Genomic DNA, 17,737 nt, shown 5'->3' on the forward strand with positions numbered 1-17,737 from the left:
ACGAGCCAACTGCTCGGATTCGCCAGAGGGAGTCCGTCGGCGGCGGATTGTGGCGGCGGCAACCGGCGAAGAGAAAAGGGGGAAACGGCGACGAGGTCACGAGGGGCCGATTCCCGGCGATGAGAGCATCTACGCGGCTACAGGAATCCGTTGCTAGCGTCGGATTGGGCGGAGCTACGCCGAGCGAGGCCGGCGACGAGCGGGTGCTACGGAGCACGGGCGGCGACGGCGGCGAGCACACAGCGAGCGGCGGCAACGGAGTGGAGGCGGTGGGACAAACGAGAGGAGAAGGGAAGGAGGGCGCCTGGGCTTATAGGGCGGCAATGTCAGTTTGGAAACCGACCTTGGGTGGTCAAGGCGCGAGCTGGCGCTCGGCGCTTGCGGCCAAAACGGCGACAGAGGCGGATGACGCCGGCGGGGAAGAGAAAAGGGAAAAAGGGAGGAGGAAAAGGGGGCTTGCCCCCTTGCCACTTTGGGGAAAAGGAGGAGGGAGAGAGGGCGACGCGGCAAGGGGGGAGCTCTGCCTCCGTCCATTGGAGGCACGCGCGGGGAGAGGCGGGGCCGAGTCGATGACTACGGCGATGACGGCGGGGCGGTTTGGAACGGAGCGGCGACACGGGCGGCAGACGCGGGGCAGGCGCGGCAGGCACTGACAGCGGCGGCGACTGGCCGGTTGGCCATCACGGCGCACGCGCGCGGGAAGCAACGGGCGGCGCGGTGATTTCGGCGGCGTCGGCGGGAAGCGGCAGCGAAGGCGGAGGGCGGAGGGAGGGCTCGGCGCGGCTCACGGCAGAGCGGGGAGAGAGAGAGAGAGAGAGAGAGAGAGCCTGGGGAGGGAGGGGGAGATGGGCCGAGAGGGATTCGGCCCATCGAACCCGAGGGAGGCAAAATAGACTTTTACGGAGGGATTTGACTTGGGAAGGATTTGGATTCGGGATTGAACTTGGCGATAGATCGGGGATTTGAGATCTGAGATGGCACGGACACTAGGCAACAAGCAAGGAAACGGATTTCGCAATTAGGGTTTTTAAGAGAGAATTTTCCCGCTAGGCGCCACGACGGAACGGGCGCTACACACCTGCAGCAAGCATTGCATTGCCACTCTTATCTCGGCAATTATACCTCCCCATTCTGCTCTTGACGCTTGTGTTATATTCAGTCCAGCAACGACATCGGCATTGTCAGATTCAAGTATTATTGGCATATGTATCCAGTTAATCGCCAACCGAACGCCCTCCAGGCAAGCCAAAGCTTCAGCCTGGGTAGCAGAGCTGCATCTTGGAAGCTTCTTACAAGCTGCAAGAAGAACCAGGCCCCTGCAATCTCTGACAATTATTCCAGCACAAGCATCACCCGTCTCCTTCCTGAATCCAGCATCAATGTTTACCTTAGCCACACCTTCCGGTGGAGGTTCCCATGCATGCAATTTGCACAGCACTGGCATGCACTTTTTCTGTCAGTTCCTCAAACATTGGTCGCTTGCCCTTCTTGTCATCAATCTGTTGTCGGACAGGCAACAGACATGCTTCATAATTAACCAAGAAGTTGATAGAGACAGATATAGGACTGGAATCAGCACCATGTACCATCTCATTTCGAAGATGCCATGCACGCCAAAGCATACATTACGTATGCGCTCTCTCAACTTCATCAGCTCCATCCAAGAACAACAGTAGCCAATCCTGTCCAGTTCTAGCAAGCTTGTTTTCAGGAGGTAATCGCCAAACCTCTCTGATAGCCTCTCTAAGTGCTTTTGCTTTTGTGCATTCAACCGTTGCATGAAAACCATCCTCCTCAGCTGATCCGCAAATTTGGCAGATACTTTGTCTTTCAATTTTTCTCCTGCACTTGTTTACCCAAGTTGGTAACCTGTCAAGTGCTAACTTCCAGGCAAAAATCTTGATTTTAGCCTGTACCTTTGTCTTCCACAGAGCCAACCATAGTTTCCTTTCCCCTGATGTTGCTGTGCTTGAAGATGCCTCCACAGCATTTTTAGATAGGTTCCAGGCCAACATGTAAGCACTCTTTACAGTAAATAACCCTGTTTTTTCCAGATGCCAAGCAGGGAAATTTTCAGGTTGTTGATTGGACAGCCTAATCTTTAAAACCTCGTCAGCATCTTCCTTGTGCATTACATTGCGGATCAAATTCTCATTCCAGCTTCTGGAGCCTGCATCCATTAGATCTTTAACATACATTAATCTATTCCTCACCCTCTTTTTCAGAGTTATAAGCCGGTCATCATGTGCCACCCATTTGTGTCTCCAGATCTTGATGTTATCACCATTTCCAACCCTCCAAATTATTCTTTGCTTTACTAGTTCCAAGCCGTGTTCAATGCCTTTCCAGGTCGGCGACGAGACTAACGGGAAGGCAGTGTCGAGCAAGCATCCATTTGGAAAGTATTTGGCTTTCAAAACCCTTGCACATAGACTCTCTGGCGTAGCAATCAATCTCCATGCCTGACGAGCTAGTAAGGCTTGGTTGAAACATTTCATATCCCTAAATCCCAATCCTCCATGACTTTTCGGACTAGTAATCTTCTCCCATGCTATCCAATGGACCTTCTTAGGTGTGTAGCAAAGAAAGATTATAAATTTTGAGTATCATGAAATATAAATTCTACCTTTTCATAGAACCAATTAGTAGTACCATTTTTTTTCAAAGGAAAAATATAATATAGAGTACTCTTTTGAGGAGCCGTACATGTGGAGCAGATGAGTTTACCTAATTATATGAGTCGCCGGTCAACAAATGGAGCTAGCTAGCTAGCAAGTTAATTTCAACTCGATCCGCCCGGCCTCCAAATCCAACTTGCATGCATGCGCCCCTGCCCGGCCGAACAGATAAAGTGGACCACACATTTTGTGTGCTCTGGAAATTAAGGCATATATATGTACACATGTGCACAGATATATATTAGCACATGTTATATACTCCCTCCGTTTCAAAATATAAGTCATTCTAGTATTTCCCACATTTATATTGATGTTATTGAATTTAGACATATATATCTATCTATATTCATTAACATCAATATGAATATGGGAAATGTTAGAATGACTTACATCATGAAACGGAGGAAGTAGTAGCTTAATTGCTCTCGCATGGTCTAAGAGCTGATCCAACTTGGATAGTAGAGACTTCCATGCATGCTAGCTGTATATATGCCTGCAGCCTGAACCCTGAAGGTATGAAGTATGAACAGCCGTCATTATATATTTTTCATGATCGATGCAGACTGTTTCTTTGACCATATGCATGTACGAATAGGAGTACTGTACAGAATGGCCTAATATATATACACACGTTGCTGGCAATTAAGACCAACAGTCAAATATGTATTGCTGCTGCATGTATGTTTCGTTCAACTGTTAAACTAACTTTGGGCCTAACTAAATGCACTTAATACGCAGTTGACACTTATATTAAGCAGAGTTCGTACTAGCTAACTAGCTGCACCGACGTCGTCGCAAGAACAATAACAGGTTAGAAAACACATGCATCTGGCACGCCCAGCTCATGCACTGCTACCTGTATAGTACGTGTACATATATAGTGGGATCTGACTAGGCGCTAAATGTAATTAGTAATTTGTAAAAACAGATCAAGATGACCAATTACCAAGAAATTACCAGCAGTAGTACAGTTAATATATAATCAACATGATGACGGCAATTGCAGCCCGAAACAGTCATACATATAAACTTCTGAAACTAAGACCTGTAAAGTTTTTTTTCCTTGAAATTGAGGAATGACCTGCACAAACTCAACAGTAAAAATATCAAAGAAGAATAGACAAGCGCCTAGCTGAATTTTCCCAGCTGGATGAGAAAAGGAAAGAAAAAAATTATTGCCATTAGCAGATGAGAACAGTGATTTGTATCTTTGTCAGCACTATACATGAAAATAAAGAAGTCAAGTGGCGCCTTATCGTACCATAGAAGCCTTATGGACGACGGTTGGTTTCTCTTTAGGTCGGTTCCTAGCCGTCGCTGTCATCAGCACTAGCTGGCAAAACAGATTGAGGATTATAGAAGAAAAATATAATAATAATTCGACTATAAGATAGATGTGGATGTAATTAAGCTCAACTTGTATAAATCCGATTAATTTGACGGACATGATATTCTTCATATGGCAAGAGCCGCACTTAATCATAGTACATCCATTTCTTTATCATAATGAAACCGAGTGAGGAATTGTCTTCCTTGCTAACCAAGATTTTTGTGGGCTTCCTTGCTAGCAACCTCAAAACCAGGGAAAGGGTCTCAAAGCTTTATAAATAAACTCGCTGCCTTCTCTTGCTTTCCATTATACCTTTATCCCCTTCATTTCTGTTCCATTTCTCATCCATCGCGCGTCGTCTCCACCTTTGTTGCTTGTGCCACCAAGCTATCTCCTCCTCTCCTCTCTACTAGTGCTTCTGCTTGCTCGATCAGCAGTGAGCTTCAAGCTAGCTAGCAAGCATGGTGGAGACTAGTACATCCCTTGTGAAATTAGAGCAAGATGGCAGCTTGTTCTTGCCTCCAGGCTTCAGATTCCATCCCACAGATGCGGAGGTAATCTTGAGCTACCTCCTGCAGAAATTCCTCAACCCTAGCTTCACCTCCTTGCCAATCGGCGAGGTCGACCTCAACAAGTGCGAGCCATGGGATCTCCCAAGTAAGCCTCAAGTCTCATATGCTTACATCCTTAATTCTCTTCTTCTCTCTAGAGTCTAGACTAGATAGCTGTAGAGATGTAGATGCACAATTGCTTGGCTCTTGATGTTAATTTGTTTGTTCATGTATGAATCTGATTATTGATACAAATTAATTTGAATTGAAGGCAAGGCGAAGATGGGGGAGAAAGAATGGTACTTCTTCAGCCACAAGGACATGAAATACCCGACGGGGATGCGAACCAACCGAGCCACCAAGGAGGGATACTGGAAGGCCACCGGCAAGGACAGGGAGATCTTCAACCTGCAGCCTACCAGCTATGGAGGCAGCAGCAACAACAAGAATAATAAGCAGCTGGTTGGGATGAAGAAGACGCTTGTGTTCTACATGGGGAGAGCTCCCAAGGGCACCAAGACCAACTGGGTGATGCACGAGTTCCGTCTCCACGCCAACCTCCACAACGACAACCCGAACCTTCGTCTCAACCTCAAGGTATTCACATTATATTATTTCGTTTCACGCAGCTTAATTAATTACTTGCTTAATTAGCTAGCTAGCTAGATGTTTAATTATCTTGAACTTGACACAAATTGTGACCTGTTCTGACATTTTGGGGGGGTCAAGGATGAGTGGGTTGTGTGCAAGGTATTCCACAAGAAGGGAGACGATCGCGAAGCCATCAACAAGCAGCAGGCACAGGCTGCAGCTGTTGATCAGTACTCTGCCGGAACACCCAACAACGGCAGCTCCGTCGAAGCCGGCGACGACGACGACGACTTGTTCCAGCTCGACTCCATCATCGACCCCAGCATCTACTTCAGCAACTCATCAGCTGCCAACATCTTGTCGGCGCCGCCCAACATGTCCAATTCCGTCGTCGCTGCCAACTACGGTGCAAGTACGACGACGACTGGTACTGCTAGTGCTGGTAGCTTCCAGCAGCAGCCAAACTACTGCAGCTTGATCAACAAAAGCATCAGCAGCAGCAATGTCTCCTCTTGGAATAATATGCCTCCACCTCCTCCTGTAGCTGAAGGAGGAGTCCATGGAATTGGAAGCAGCTACAGCTTGCAGCACCAGGCAGCAATGGTGAAAGCCCTACGAGATGTCATTCGTCTCCCAAATCCTCTTGGCATGCCGCAGTACAAGTTAGATGATGCTTATCTATGGGACTCATCGTAATAGCTAGTGCTGCTGCTGCTGCTGCTTAATTACGTGCTGAGAATTTTTGGTGCTCGATCGGCTAGCTACGGCACTACTGAATTGAGCATGTGCCTGGATACTTTGCATGGTCGTTTGGTCATCGAATTATTAGGAATATACTATATAGCTATACATTCGTGCAATTTTGTTGATTGCTTTGTTGTTTAGTTTTGGTCTTCTGTACAAAGATCATGACATTTTGCTTCGTGAGTTTCTTGCTGGTAATGCTGATTGATAGATGTTCTCTTGCGGCACATATTTTTGGAACTTGCTATATAATACTCTAGCCTTTAATTTGGTGGCATTTGTGGATGAGACTTCTTCTGTTTGTTCTTTATTGTGATCGTATATATTTTGCTTTTGTGCACATGCTGCATTTTGTACCATGGTACATGTCACTTATTTCTTCATGGAGTAAATTGCAACATTGGTTGGATTAGACTGGTGCCAATCAAAAGAAGTGGTGCAAAGGAATGAACAAGAGTGAGAGAGTATTTATCAGGTGCAAAGCAGAAAGCACAATCAGTTTATTACCCTTTTCCTTTTCCTAATCTTGTCTTGTATGTAAGCTTGCTACACAAGTTAGGAGTGTGGCCTTGAGGTTAACACAGCTAGCAAGCACAGCACTACAGCTTGGTGCAAGCTAGCTAAGCACTGTCAGAATAAATTGACTGTCAGATAATCACGTGCAGCCAGTTCGCTGTATAAGTTGGACGGCGCATGCAAGGCCATGTGGTGATGTCATATTGTCATGTGATATACACTAATAAGCTAGTTGGCTTTGGAGAAGTTAACCACGAAAACGGCGTAGTATCTATGTATACCTAGCTAAGAGAATAATCGAAATATATACAAGCCAGCTGCTAGCTAGTAACCAATGTCAGGATCGATAGCAACGACATGAATAATCTTTTGTATCTGGCTGCTCTGAATTAATTATATATGACCATGTTTAATTATTGTTGGATCTGTATATGGCAGCTCTGAATTAGGAAACGGACACGGATTTTCTACACCTAGATGCTAGCGCTGCTTACTCAGCTTTTGACATTTTGTTCCTTCTTCAGTAAAGAAAAAATATTGTGCATAATGTGTTTACATGGAGCCAATTAATTCTTTGTGCCTTGAGTATATGGAACCCATCATATGGTGTGTACAGACCTTAATTTCCTACCCTTAGGCAGGGTTTTTACTTTCGGTTTTCACCGAAAAATTTTGGTGTAACCAAAATTCCATTTTTTTTGGGGGAATTTCAGAACCCTTTTTTTGCCTGAAATTGTTTGAAAATTTAATAAATTTTGAATAAATTTTGACCAATCCATAAAAATGAAAATGTTCGAAAAATTCGGACAAGATATTTGCTCGCCGGAGGGGAGGGAAATTATCGAAATTTCAGAAATTTCAAACCGAAATTGAAATCCCTGCCCTTAGAGCTGGGGTTGTGACAAAACTCTCTTTTATTCAAATTGACATCTTCTTGTGTCGGTTTGTTACAAAAATTATAGAACTCATATAACTTAGTAATAATGCCTCGATGAATAAACCTGAAGATTGAGGTGCAGTTACCGGCTGCTAGCTGAGATGTAACCAATAATGCAGTAGTAACTGATAAGTTTTCAGGCCAGCCATGGATTTGGGATCCAGCTTGTCTGCACTGTAAAATGCAAAAAGAAAGTAAGATTAGAATTATACTCCCTCCATCTCAAAATGTTTGACGCTGTTGACTTTTTTTTAAATGTTTGACCGTTCGTATTATTCAAAAAATTTAAGTAATTATTAATTCTTTTCCTATCATTTGATTTATTGTTAAATATACTTTTATGTATACATATAGTTTTACACATTTCACAAAAGTTTTTGAATAAGACGAATGGTCAAACATGTTTAAAAAAGTTAACGGTGTCAAACATTTAGGGAAGGAGGGAGTATATGACTATATGAGTACGTTTCAACCTGCATCTGGGCATCTTTCCTGCCTAAAAATCAGGTGCAAGCAAGGTTTCTGCTGTGCCATATTGCAGTTTTTGGACTCAGGAACCATCCAACAAAGAACAATGCATATAATAAATTATGCATCATTTTTTTCATCTTAAATTCAGATGGATACATGATCTTTTCAGCATCACATCACAAAATGGAGTTTCTTTACTCCCAAGTGCTAGCTACATAGTACCTTCAGTTTTAAAATTAAAGATGATATGCCTGTCCATTGATTGTAAAGTTGCAACTCTCGAGTATCTTTCTCGCTTGCATGCAGCTGAGACTGAGAGTTGCATGCCATGCATGACCCCCAAGAACCATGCAAACAAGCACTTATGTGGCAACCTATCTATGGGCCAACATGCTGTCGTTGTTGCCGACAATTGGAAATCTCAAGCGTTGCAGTCTGACCAAAATTACTTTCAGCAAAATCGGTTTCAACCGCTAATTAAAGAGTAGTAAATAGATTGTAATGGACAGTAGTAGCAAGGAGATCTCGTTGCCGTACATGTGTATTTAGCAACCTAAAGAGAGTATTTCTAGAATTTAGTAGTTCGACGTATCTGAAGTCTGAACAAGTGGCAGCATTTGTAGAGGGTGTTGGTCAAGAAAAACAAGAACAAGAAACAGTTTCGTCAGAGCACGCAAAGGAGAATTGCTTTTGGATTGTATATATGCCTTCATCTCACTAGTGCTCCATGTGTACGGATGACGTAATGTTTATCATCTGATCCGTAACAAAACATTATAGCAATCATCTTAATTATTGACATCTTATTTTTCAATGATTAGCATGATTACATAGATGATGATTTGGTTAAAAAGGTACTGCTTTAGGAAGTTATTGTCCACCCATTAATTATCTCCCGTTAATTTATGTAAACAGATAGAATTATCTGGCGATGTACTCGCTCGCTCCGTCCCATAATAAAAATTTAAATTCTAAGAAAAAAAATCTGAACATACACTATATTTAAAATCATCTTCAGTGTTTGATTTTTTTTTATAAGACGGAGGTATTAGTACTTAATCCCTTTCCTTCTCTAACGGGACGACAACATTTAAGGAAAACATAGTCATGCAATTTTATAATCATAGGATATGATTAATTATGTAGGTGCCACAAATTTCCAGATATACTTCAGTGCTAAGCAAAGATATATAGATTAGATAGACCTGTAGCATAAAGGACAAATTGACCCAGAGAGAGGAAAGGAGTGCATATAGTCGTGTAGTCCATCAATTTTCTTGTTTTGTCGAAACATGGCAATCGCTTCCCATCTGAATCATGTAATCACTTGAGCAATAAGGTTTCTCTGACAGTAACATCACCAGTGAAAGGCAGAACCACTCAGGCGCAAAGTACCTTAATCACTGTCACAATCAGACTGGTAATGGATCGCGAAATATGATTGAAATATTACGCGATTGATTGATTAACAAGTAATGATAAATGATAGGGTGCTAGCACCACAAACTCTCAAGTAATAACCTATAGAATAAGCAACAACCATTAATAACGAAACATCTTCAGCTGGCAAAAGGACTAATGAGAGTACAAGACTGTATTTCACCTACAGAGAATCAAATGCAATGCAATTCCGGAGAAAAGATATTCATGATGGATTTGTTCACAGTATATGTATGAAAGAATCACAAGGTTTTATTAGATGAATTGTATAACATCTTATTGGCTACTCGGAGTCCTGAATTCCAGCTTATTCACACAGCAAACACTGGAGGCAGTGTTATATGGTACAACCCAAGGCTTGCACTTGTACGTATTGAAATGTAATATTCCACCAAAAATTGACTGCAAATTGCAGCTGGCTCATTAAAATACATAAGGCATCAAGTAGCGAACTTACTATATGCACAATACATTTCCTGCTACATCAGCTATTCAATTTTTCCCTAGCACTTGCCCTGAGTTTCCATTCAGAACTGCTTTAAAATGGGCTTATGATTCCGGGGGAGCGTCGAACTTTGATGGGGTATCAATTCCCATCATACATTTGAGTCCTGATATCAAGATGATCAGCAGCACTATTCCCTGCATATAATACATAACTGTGAGAAAATAACTCTTGGATAACAGATATTGATAGAGATAAACATTTTACAGGTGAAGTAGCAAAGATGTAATTCGCAGTTTGCAGTCAAGCCAACGACAACATTGAACTACTACTAAACTGATTACCGTTTTTGTTTGATATGTACGGGCTTAAGTTCACGTTGACAGAAAGAAAGGTAAACAAAAACATAGGAGTCCATGAGACAACTTACAACAAAGCTTCCTTCCAGCAGAGTTGATTTTACTAAGCACTCCCCGTCACATTTTCCACGGCCAGGTTTAGTAGTATTGGTCTTCTCTGCGAGGTACCTGCCTAATGGTAGGTTTGAAGGGTTCTCTAGCAAACCAAAGGGCTGAGAAGCATAAAGAATCGTATATTTAGCTCCAGACTTCTTCAGCAGAGTAACCAGCTCAGAAAGCAACTCCCCTACAGAAACAACAGCAAAACATTAGGGTACAGTTGTATATTCGAGGTGAAAACACCAACCTAGCATCTTTGACCTAACCTTCTGATTTTGTGTTATCCTTGAAACCACCATCACAGAAGACAATCAGATCAGTCTGTCCACTCGGGTTCTTTTTAGTTTGTGATGCCACCAATCCCTGGAATGTACATGTGGTCAATAAATGGAAAAGAGGAATTGGAAGAAGTACCAAAAGAACTATAAAAACTTACATGAATGGAATCCATGTTGTGATGTTTGTTCAGATCTTCACTTACAGAACAGGTGTCTGTGTAGGTGATATGATTATCTCCGAAACCATTGTTGCAATTCTCAGCAAACCCAGATAGCAATGACTTCTCCAATTTGTCATCATCTGACATGGCAATGTAGGGGAATGCCATCGAAAACTCGGAGCTTGCAAACGAGTTCTAGTAAAGAACATATATGTTATAAGCATTTAGAAATCTTTAAGCTTTCAGTTATATAACAACTACGGGAGATACAAATATGTGGATGCGTACATCCGTTATGGATATCGAGGTCGGTTTAATCCATTATCTGAAAAAGGGGAGATACAAATATGGGGGAAGGGCAAAAGAAGAGCAATTATGAATACCTTCAGCGTGTCTACTAAAGTAGAATCAGCTTGCTTATCTTTAGAAATGTCTGACGATTGTAGCTACAGGAACAATAAGTTATCAGTCAGTTTCAACTGACGCATTGAAAAATTGAAACAACATCATAACATGAATTACTTGGTCTAGCAATAATTTGACATACAGATTCAAACATGAGAATTTGGCAATGTTACAACCTCTTAGTATTGATCATTACCATCTACCAGAAACACTAAGAAGAAATGCACTCCAGTTCTTTTATCAATGTGGAGTGAATTGATAATTATGCACACATTGCAACCAGTGAAGACCTAAACACTAGTTCACAAACAGTACGGAATGAATGGGAGTCAATAAGTACCTTCGAGCCAAGAAAAAGAACTGCAACATCAACACTCTTTGCATGATCCTCCCTTGAACACTAAAAATAAAATCACAATGTTATGAATTGTTTAAGACTTAAATTTTGTGCACAATAAGAACAGATACTGCAATGAAGTTGGCCAGTTGTTCGTGAATTGAGGTGCATCAACTAGGACGTGGGGGGAACTCAACTCACCACCAAGTTTGACCAACCACCTTCTTCAAGAACAGATTTCACTAAGCTCTTCGGGGATACTGTCTGATAATGGACTATTTCTTTAGCCTCATCAGAAGAGAATCTGGAGAGTAAGGTAAATAAAATGTAACTTAAACAACTAAACCCAGATCAAATTTGATTAAAAGAACCACAGAAAGGTCCATAAATATTTTCAATATGAAGTGGTAATTCCAATCTAGCCAGCAAGTAACTAAAACTGTGAGGCACCAACAAAAATGGGTGACCCTCATATCAGACTATCAGAGGTATGCATGACATTGTCATCTACAGTACAAACCAGGTGCAACATAGGCAACAGTTAGTGACAAAGTTGCATTACTCCACTGCTTTAGTGTTCTCATTATCCAGGTGCTGTGGCAGTCTTGTCGTTGGCAAGACTGGAAGCCGGCCAACGGTGGGGCGTTGGTTGGGTGTGGCGGAAGCCATGTGCCGCCGATGTTTAGATGGTGGTTTCGGATTGGGCAACGGACCATGGCAGTAGGAGGTTCCAAGCGAAAGTTTAGCCCAATCTTTGGGCCAACAGTGTCTACGCTTTCGGGCATGGTAACCCTCCTGAGGGCATTGTTGAGGTACCTCTCCTCCCTCGGCAAGGAGCTCTGGGTGAAAACCTTGTCCCGTTTTTGGGACGGATGACGACAGTGTCTTTTGGCGTCGCGACCCTCCTGAGGGCGTCGTTTTAGAGTCCTCGCATCGTGGTGGTGTTGTTGGCCCGGTGGCGATCGGTCTCGCATAGCGACGGCTGGTTCGGTGCTCGGCTCCCCTCTCTATAGCGTGTGTTTGGACGGTTGGCACTTGGTTCGGGGCGTGTGCTCTGGTGCACATCCTTCCTCGACAGCTAGCTGTCGATGTAAAACCTTTTCTTGTAACTTTTCTTCCAATCTTAATTACATTGAATGACCTCCTTCGGTCATTCCGGCAAAAGGGTTGTTATTGCTCAAGAACTCCCCATAGCCTATTTAATGGAACTCATGGTTTCAAGTTCTTTTTCAATTAGAGGCCAAAGATTGTCCATATAAAATAAGAATCGAAGCTACCAAAAAAATCGTACTTTTTTTAGAACCAGCCATGGAGCTCTATAACTAACTTTTAGCAGGATTCCAGTTGGATTGCAAGTTTCCACGCAAGAAGACAGCATATCTAACGGCCACATGCACGGATGTACCTCTATCTACTAAGGAAAGCACGCTTAAGGCATAAGTGTGCAGCATTACTACAACCCCCATAGAGAAAACATAGAAAAGCTCCCTAGCTGAGATAACAAAATCTAAGCAGATAATGGTTTTTGAAGCAAGCCATAATATTCCAGTGTGCACTGTGCAAAATCAAATGCAAAAATGGAGGCCTGTTTTAACTGATACCCTACTTGACTTTCCTAATATCAACAGAAACATGAGTGAGCATGTTAGAAAAGCTGAACAAATCTGTAACACAAAACCTAAGTGGCACCAACAAGACAATCTCTGTTCTTCGTTGTAACGAGAAGGTTTTGATATTTATATAACAGATCACATGAACAAAAATGAAAGGGTACTAAATGGGTATGGGTTTCATTCTTTCCTCACATCAACCTTCCACTATTCTACTTCCAAACCGAGATTTCTCTCAACCACCCTACTCCACCCTCCACCAAATGAATTGTACTTTGACAAAAGAAATTATAAATTTACTCTCTGCAGCAAAATGGCACGCTGATGTAAAATAGTAGCAGGAAATGTGCAAGGTAACAACTGCCTGATCAGTATAAGTTGAAAACTCCGAAATCATCCAGCTATGGGATTTATGGTTGTTATAGATTTAAAAACCTCCATATTGATTGTTTGTACAGAATGATGGATGAGGATGCAATTTCAAAGGAATATGGTTGATCTGGACCCCATGAGACAATGCGAGGATCACTCCTGGGAATGGCCAAAAAGATTCTATCATCTATGGCACACAGGGCTAGAGTCAAGGGTGTGACCTTAGATACAGAGAAAATTAATTATCCGATCATGAAACCTCTAAGTTGCATGCACACCTCATGAGTAATATTTTAATATACCAAAGTTGCAATATTTTGTAAGTGAGGCAACAGGATTCACTAAAAATCGTTAACATTAATAACACGTTCATACATTTCTAACAAAAGGGATCTCAGGCTTGAAACGATGAAAAAGAGAAGCGCGGCAACAAGTTACCCGTAGTTCTTGGGCGCCCAGAGGAAGGCAGGCCCCATCACCGGAGCCGCGGCTGACACCTGCGCAAGGAGGAGCATCACGGCCACCACCGCCGCCCAGGCAGCCGCCATCTGATCGGATCGGGCCCAAATTAGACACCCCGGAACAAAAATCAGGACAACTGATGACAAAAAACCGATCCGCACCGCCAAGCACAGAGATCTGAGAGAGATCTTACCTTGGCGCGAAGAGAAGCAGGGAACCCGGATTGGGGATTTCGGACTCGTGCAGGCTCTCGCCCTCCTCTTCGTGGCGAGATGTTGTTGTTCGTCGTTGTGGAAGAAGGGGCAAGTTGCTAACCACGATTACCTTTTTTTTTTCGCGAGAGAGACTGGCGTGTGGGTCCGGAAGTGGACCTGAGTGGGCCGGCCCAAGCCCAGACAGCATTAGGCCCCAAGCGTATTGGGCTTTTTTGCTGACCTGGCCTGATGTAGGATGTTTAATTTTTCTTTTTGAAATTTAGAGGATGTTTAATTTTGTTTTTGAAATTTATATGTTGCTTAAATGATTAATTAATCAGATGTGGGTTGTATTGAATATTTTCCTACTGGAGTAATAATAATATGGAAATATACTAACGCTTCTATGCTGTGAACTGTGTTGCATTGCACGTCTGGAGAAACAAACAAATATTGTAAGAAAAATGTGTAAAACCGCTAATAGAATATACTGATACTATGGATGAAGCTTACATTACATCATACCAAGCCAATGGGTGTAAATTTTGCTTGAAGAGTTCGAATACACCTTCGCTTTCTCTCACTGATTAACTAACCTTTATTCTCAAGTTTTTCTCAATGCAGGTGAGTCATCCAAACAAACCCTCTTCGGAGAATAACTAATGGAGCTAAATTTCTCTAGAGACTCAACCAGATACAATATTCATTGTGTGTTTTTTTTTCTTCTCTTGAGACTCAAACAAGCTAAATTATTCATTATGCATTTTTCCTATTTATGCACTGCTAAAAGATTACTGCAATGTTAATCCTGGAGTACTCTTTTTTTTTCTGTGAAATTTGGAGGAGTGTTATTGTTTCATCTAAAATTACTCTTAAAAATGTGTTTGAGGAAAAAAAATATTTGTGTACAGTACAGCAGAAGCAGACTAGCAGAGTGGGACCATAGGGCAACAGGAGAATCCGACAATGACCAAGCAGTGAACCTCGACCACCAACAGATGAAGGTGAAGAGCAACTGATTGGCCATGAGTCCAGAGATAGCATTGAACACAGGACAAACAACCTGAATTCTATCTCCATTGATCCACAAAGAAATCAAGAAGCGAACAAAAAAGCAAGGCACTGCATTCCCCTGCCACTGCTGAGCAGTGAGCACAAATCACAGACACAAATGGAAGCAGCAGTGGCTACTCCTTCCTTGCTCTTCTCTAGCCCAACCCCCAGGAGGCCTTCCTCCTGCTTGCCTCCTCCTCCTCCTTGCAGCAGCAGCAGCAGCAGCTACGCCTCCCATGGTTTCAAGCTGCTGCAGCCGCAGTTGCTGTTCATCAATCGGCTAACCAGCAGAAACAGCAACGGGAGTAGCAGAAGAAGCATTTCCATTTTGTCGCTGAGGTGCTCTTCCAGTGGCACTGACAGCGCGTCTTCTTCCGCCACTTCAGAAAGATGGGTTCTCGAGCCTGCAGGTTAGTCTGCTTTCGATACTTACTTGTAATGCAATGTCCATATCCCTAGTGAATTGACTCATGCTTGTGCCTCCCTGCTTAATCATAGTATCGTCATCTTACCAACTTTTAAGCTGGTCTGAAGAAAAAATTGCAAAACAGAACACAGCAGCAATATTCGTGAGTTTATTGTTGTCCACCTGATTGTTGAATTGCAGGAGACGGCGATTGGCGTCATATCGGGTACCGCGTCGCACGACCCGGCGGCTTCCAGATAGCATCCGTATGTCTCCCTTTGTTTCTACCTTCCCAGAAATTCTCTGGATATCCTTGCCATGTAACCGTGCTAGCTCAGCTGCAGCCGGGTGTTTTCTTGGATGAATGAATGTATTGTGTTGTGTGTGCAGGAGGCGGCGGTGACGGTGGGTCGGGTTCCTGAACAGGCTGACATCGTCCTGTCTGTCGCAACAGGTAGTAGCAGTATACGCAGCAGCTCATTCATTCACTTGATTGCTCTGTCCACAATTCATCAGACAGACATATGTAGCTAACTAAGCTGCTGCAAATGAACTGAAATGGAATGGCATGAAAATTGCAGTTTCTGGGACGCACGCACGGCTGGAGAAGAAAGAGGGGAGCTTGTTGGTAACAGACCTGGAGAGCACGAATGGCACCTACATCAACGAGAGGCGCCTCACCCCGGGTTTCCCCACTCCTATCGATCCCGGCAGCCTCCTCATCTTTGGTACTACTTCTTATTACTGCTAATCCATACAACCCTCTGCATAATCCATACAACTCGCAGAATCTCTTCTTCTTCGTTGTGATCAGACATTCAGACTGTGCTTGTTCCCCTTTTGCATTGTATTGCATTGCAGGTGACATCCACCTGGCCATGTTCCGTGTCTCCAAGATGATCGTCGATGTGTCCAGTGACACCAATGAAGCTGAGCAGGAAGCTGAGACGGCTCAAGTATCAGCGGCAACTCAACAAACCAATTAGCAACCTCCCTCTTGCCATCTACTGCTTAATGCTGAAGGCAAGCAGCTCAAGAAGCACCAGCTGTTACCCAATGCCTGACATGAAGCGCATGTTACGAACGACAGAGTTTCTTTGCAAATAAGTGCATACAGATGTTGTGTGATAGGAATGTCATCTCATCTGTATTATCTAAAAATAATGAACGTCATCTGTAGCCATTAAGAAAATTCACGAAGCAACAACTCTGCATATCAATAGAGAGCACATATTGGTATCCCTACGATCAATCGAAAATGCATTTATTAAGTACCAAAGAAAGATGTACTAGAACATTCAATAGTTTAACACATGAGGGGAAAAAACGCTGCGCTTGTAGTTTCGGCTGTTGTTAGCTTCATGTGCTGGCTAACCGCTCCCACAGTCCTGGCAACAACACCACAGCACAAGCTGGGGAATGCATGGGAGCTTGAACAAATACTCTGCTTAATTTATTTCAAACAGAGGTTGGACAATGTCACTGAACTCCTAGTTAGTAGTAATCAAGTGCCCTAGGCAGTGAGTGTTCTTGGTCTCCAAGCGCTTGCAAGGAAACAACTCCAGGAGAGCCAGATAGGGGTACTCGCACCGTTGATTAGCTATGGTAGATTCGCCCCCAATAACAAGCGCAACAAACGAACAGATAAAAGAAGAGGATGCGTTGGATTCTAAATGAGATCCTTCCTTGGGGTTTCTCATCCTCCTCCAAATGAGAGAGGCATCATCATCCGCTTGGGGTTTAGGAACTCCGCTTGGGATTTCTGTGTGGTTAGATCCTCATTTCATCGCCATGAAATGGTTGGAGGGTTGGGAAGTTTCCTTGTGCTTTCCCCCCACCCCACTTCTCTCTCTGTTTTTTTATTTTTTTACTGTTGTGGTTCCTCATTTCATCACCTGAAATGAAAAGGAGATGGGGGGCAATTCTGATTCTGGTTCTTGTGGCATTACTGGGAAAGAGACGGGAGCAACGTCAGCACGAAATGTTTCACGTAAAAAAACGTGTGATTAATTAAGTTTTAATTATTGCAAACTTAGAAAATAGATTAATCTGATATTTTAGAACAACTTTCATATACTCCCTCCGTCCCATAATATAGAAACATAGGACTACAACTTTCATATACTCCCTCCGTCCCATAATATAGAAACATAGGACTACAACTTTCATATACTCCCTCCGTCCCATAATATAGAAACCTGGTATCCAGTCCTATATTATGGGACCAAGGTGGTAATAACGTGTGATTAATTGAGTTTTAATTATTGTAAACTTGAAAAATGGATTAATCTAATATTT

At 43.0% G+C, this 17,737-nt stretch overlaps 3 protein-coding genes across 3 annotated transcripts; 2 read left to right on the forward strand and 1 right to left on the reverse strand.

Annotated features, from left to right (window-relative positions):
• Positions 1 to 4,295: 4,295 nt before the first annotated feature.
• Positions 4,296 to 6,179, forward strand: LOC4349650 (NAC domain-containing protein 45-like). Its single transcript, NM_001423140.1, has 3 exons — positions 4,296 to 4,665; positions 4,831 to 5,156; positions 5,289 to 6,179. Exons 1-3 carry the CDS (start codon positions 4,470 to 4,472, stop codon positions 5,844 to 5,846), a joined length of 1,080 nt encoding a protein of 359 aa, NP_001410069.1. The 5' UTR covers positions 4,296 to 4,469; the 3' UTR covers positions 5,847 to 6,179.
• Positions 6,180 to 9,488: 3,309 nt separating this feature from the next.
• On the reverse strand, positions 9,489 to 14,076 carry LOC4349651 (uncharacterized). Its single transcript, XM_015759641.3, has 9 exons — positions 13,980 to 14,076; positions 13,763 to 13,872; positions 11,544 to 11,646; positions 11,346 to 11,405; positions 10,984 to 11,046; positions 10,598 to 10,795; positions 10,428 to 10,524; positions 10,134 to 10,348; positions 9,489 to 9,900 (listed from the first exon to the last, which is right to left on the reverse strand). The coding sequence occupies exons 2-9, from the start codon at positions 13,870 to 13,872 to the stop codon at positions 9,808 to 9,810; spliced, it is 939 nt and encodes a 312-aa protein (XP_015615127.1). The 5' UTR covers positions 13,980 to 14,076; the 3' UTR covers positions 9,489 to 9,807.
• An 882-nt stretch (positions 14,077 to 14,958) lies between these two features.
• LOC4349652 (zeaxanthin epoxidase, chloroplastic) lies at positions 14,959 to 16,684 on the forward strand. The gene is made up of 5 exons (XM_015760150.3): positions 14,959 to 15,443; positions 15,641 to 15,705; positions 15,830 to 15,893; positions 16,021 to 16,167; positions 16,301 to 16,684. Exons 1-5 carry the CDS (start codon positions 15,152 to 15,154, stop codon positions 16,423 to 16,425), a joined length of 693 nt encoding a protein of 230 aa, XP_015615636.1. The 5' UTR covers positions 14,959 to 15,151; the 3' UTR covers positions 16,426 to 16,684.
• The last annotated feature ends 1,053 nt before the right edge of the window (positions 16,685 to 17,737 follow it).

This window comes from Oryza sativa, chromosome 11, assembly GCF_034140825.1.
Source record: "Oryza sativa Japonica Group chromosome 11, ASM3414082v1".
Classification (NCBI taxonomy): Eukaryota; Viridiplantae; Streptophyta; class Magnoliopsida; order Poales; family Poaceae; genus Oryza; species Oryza sativa.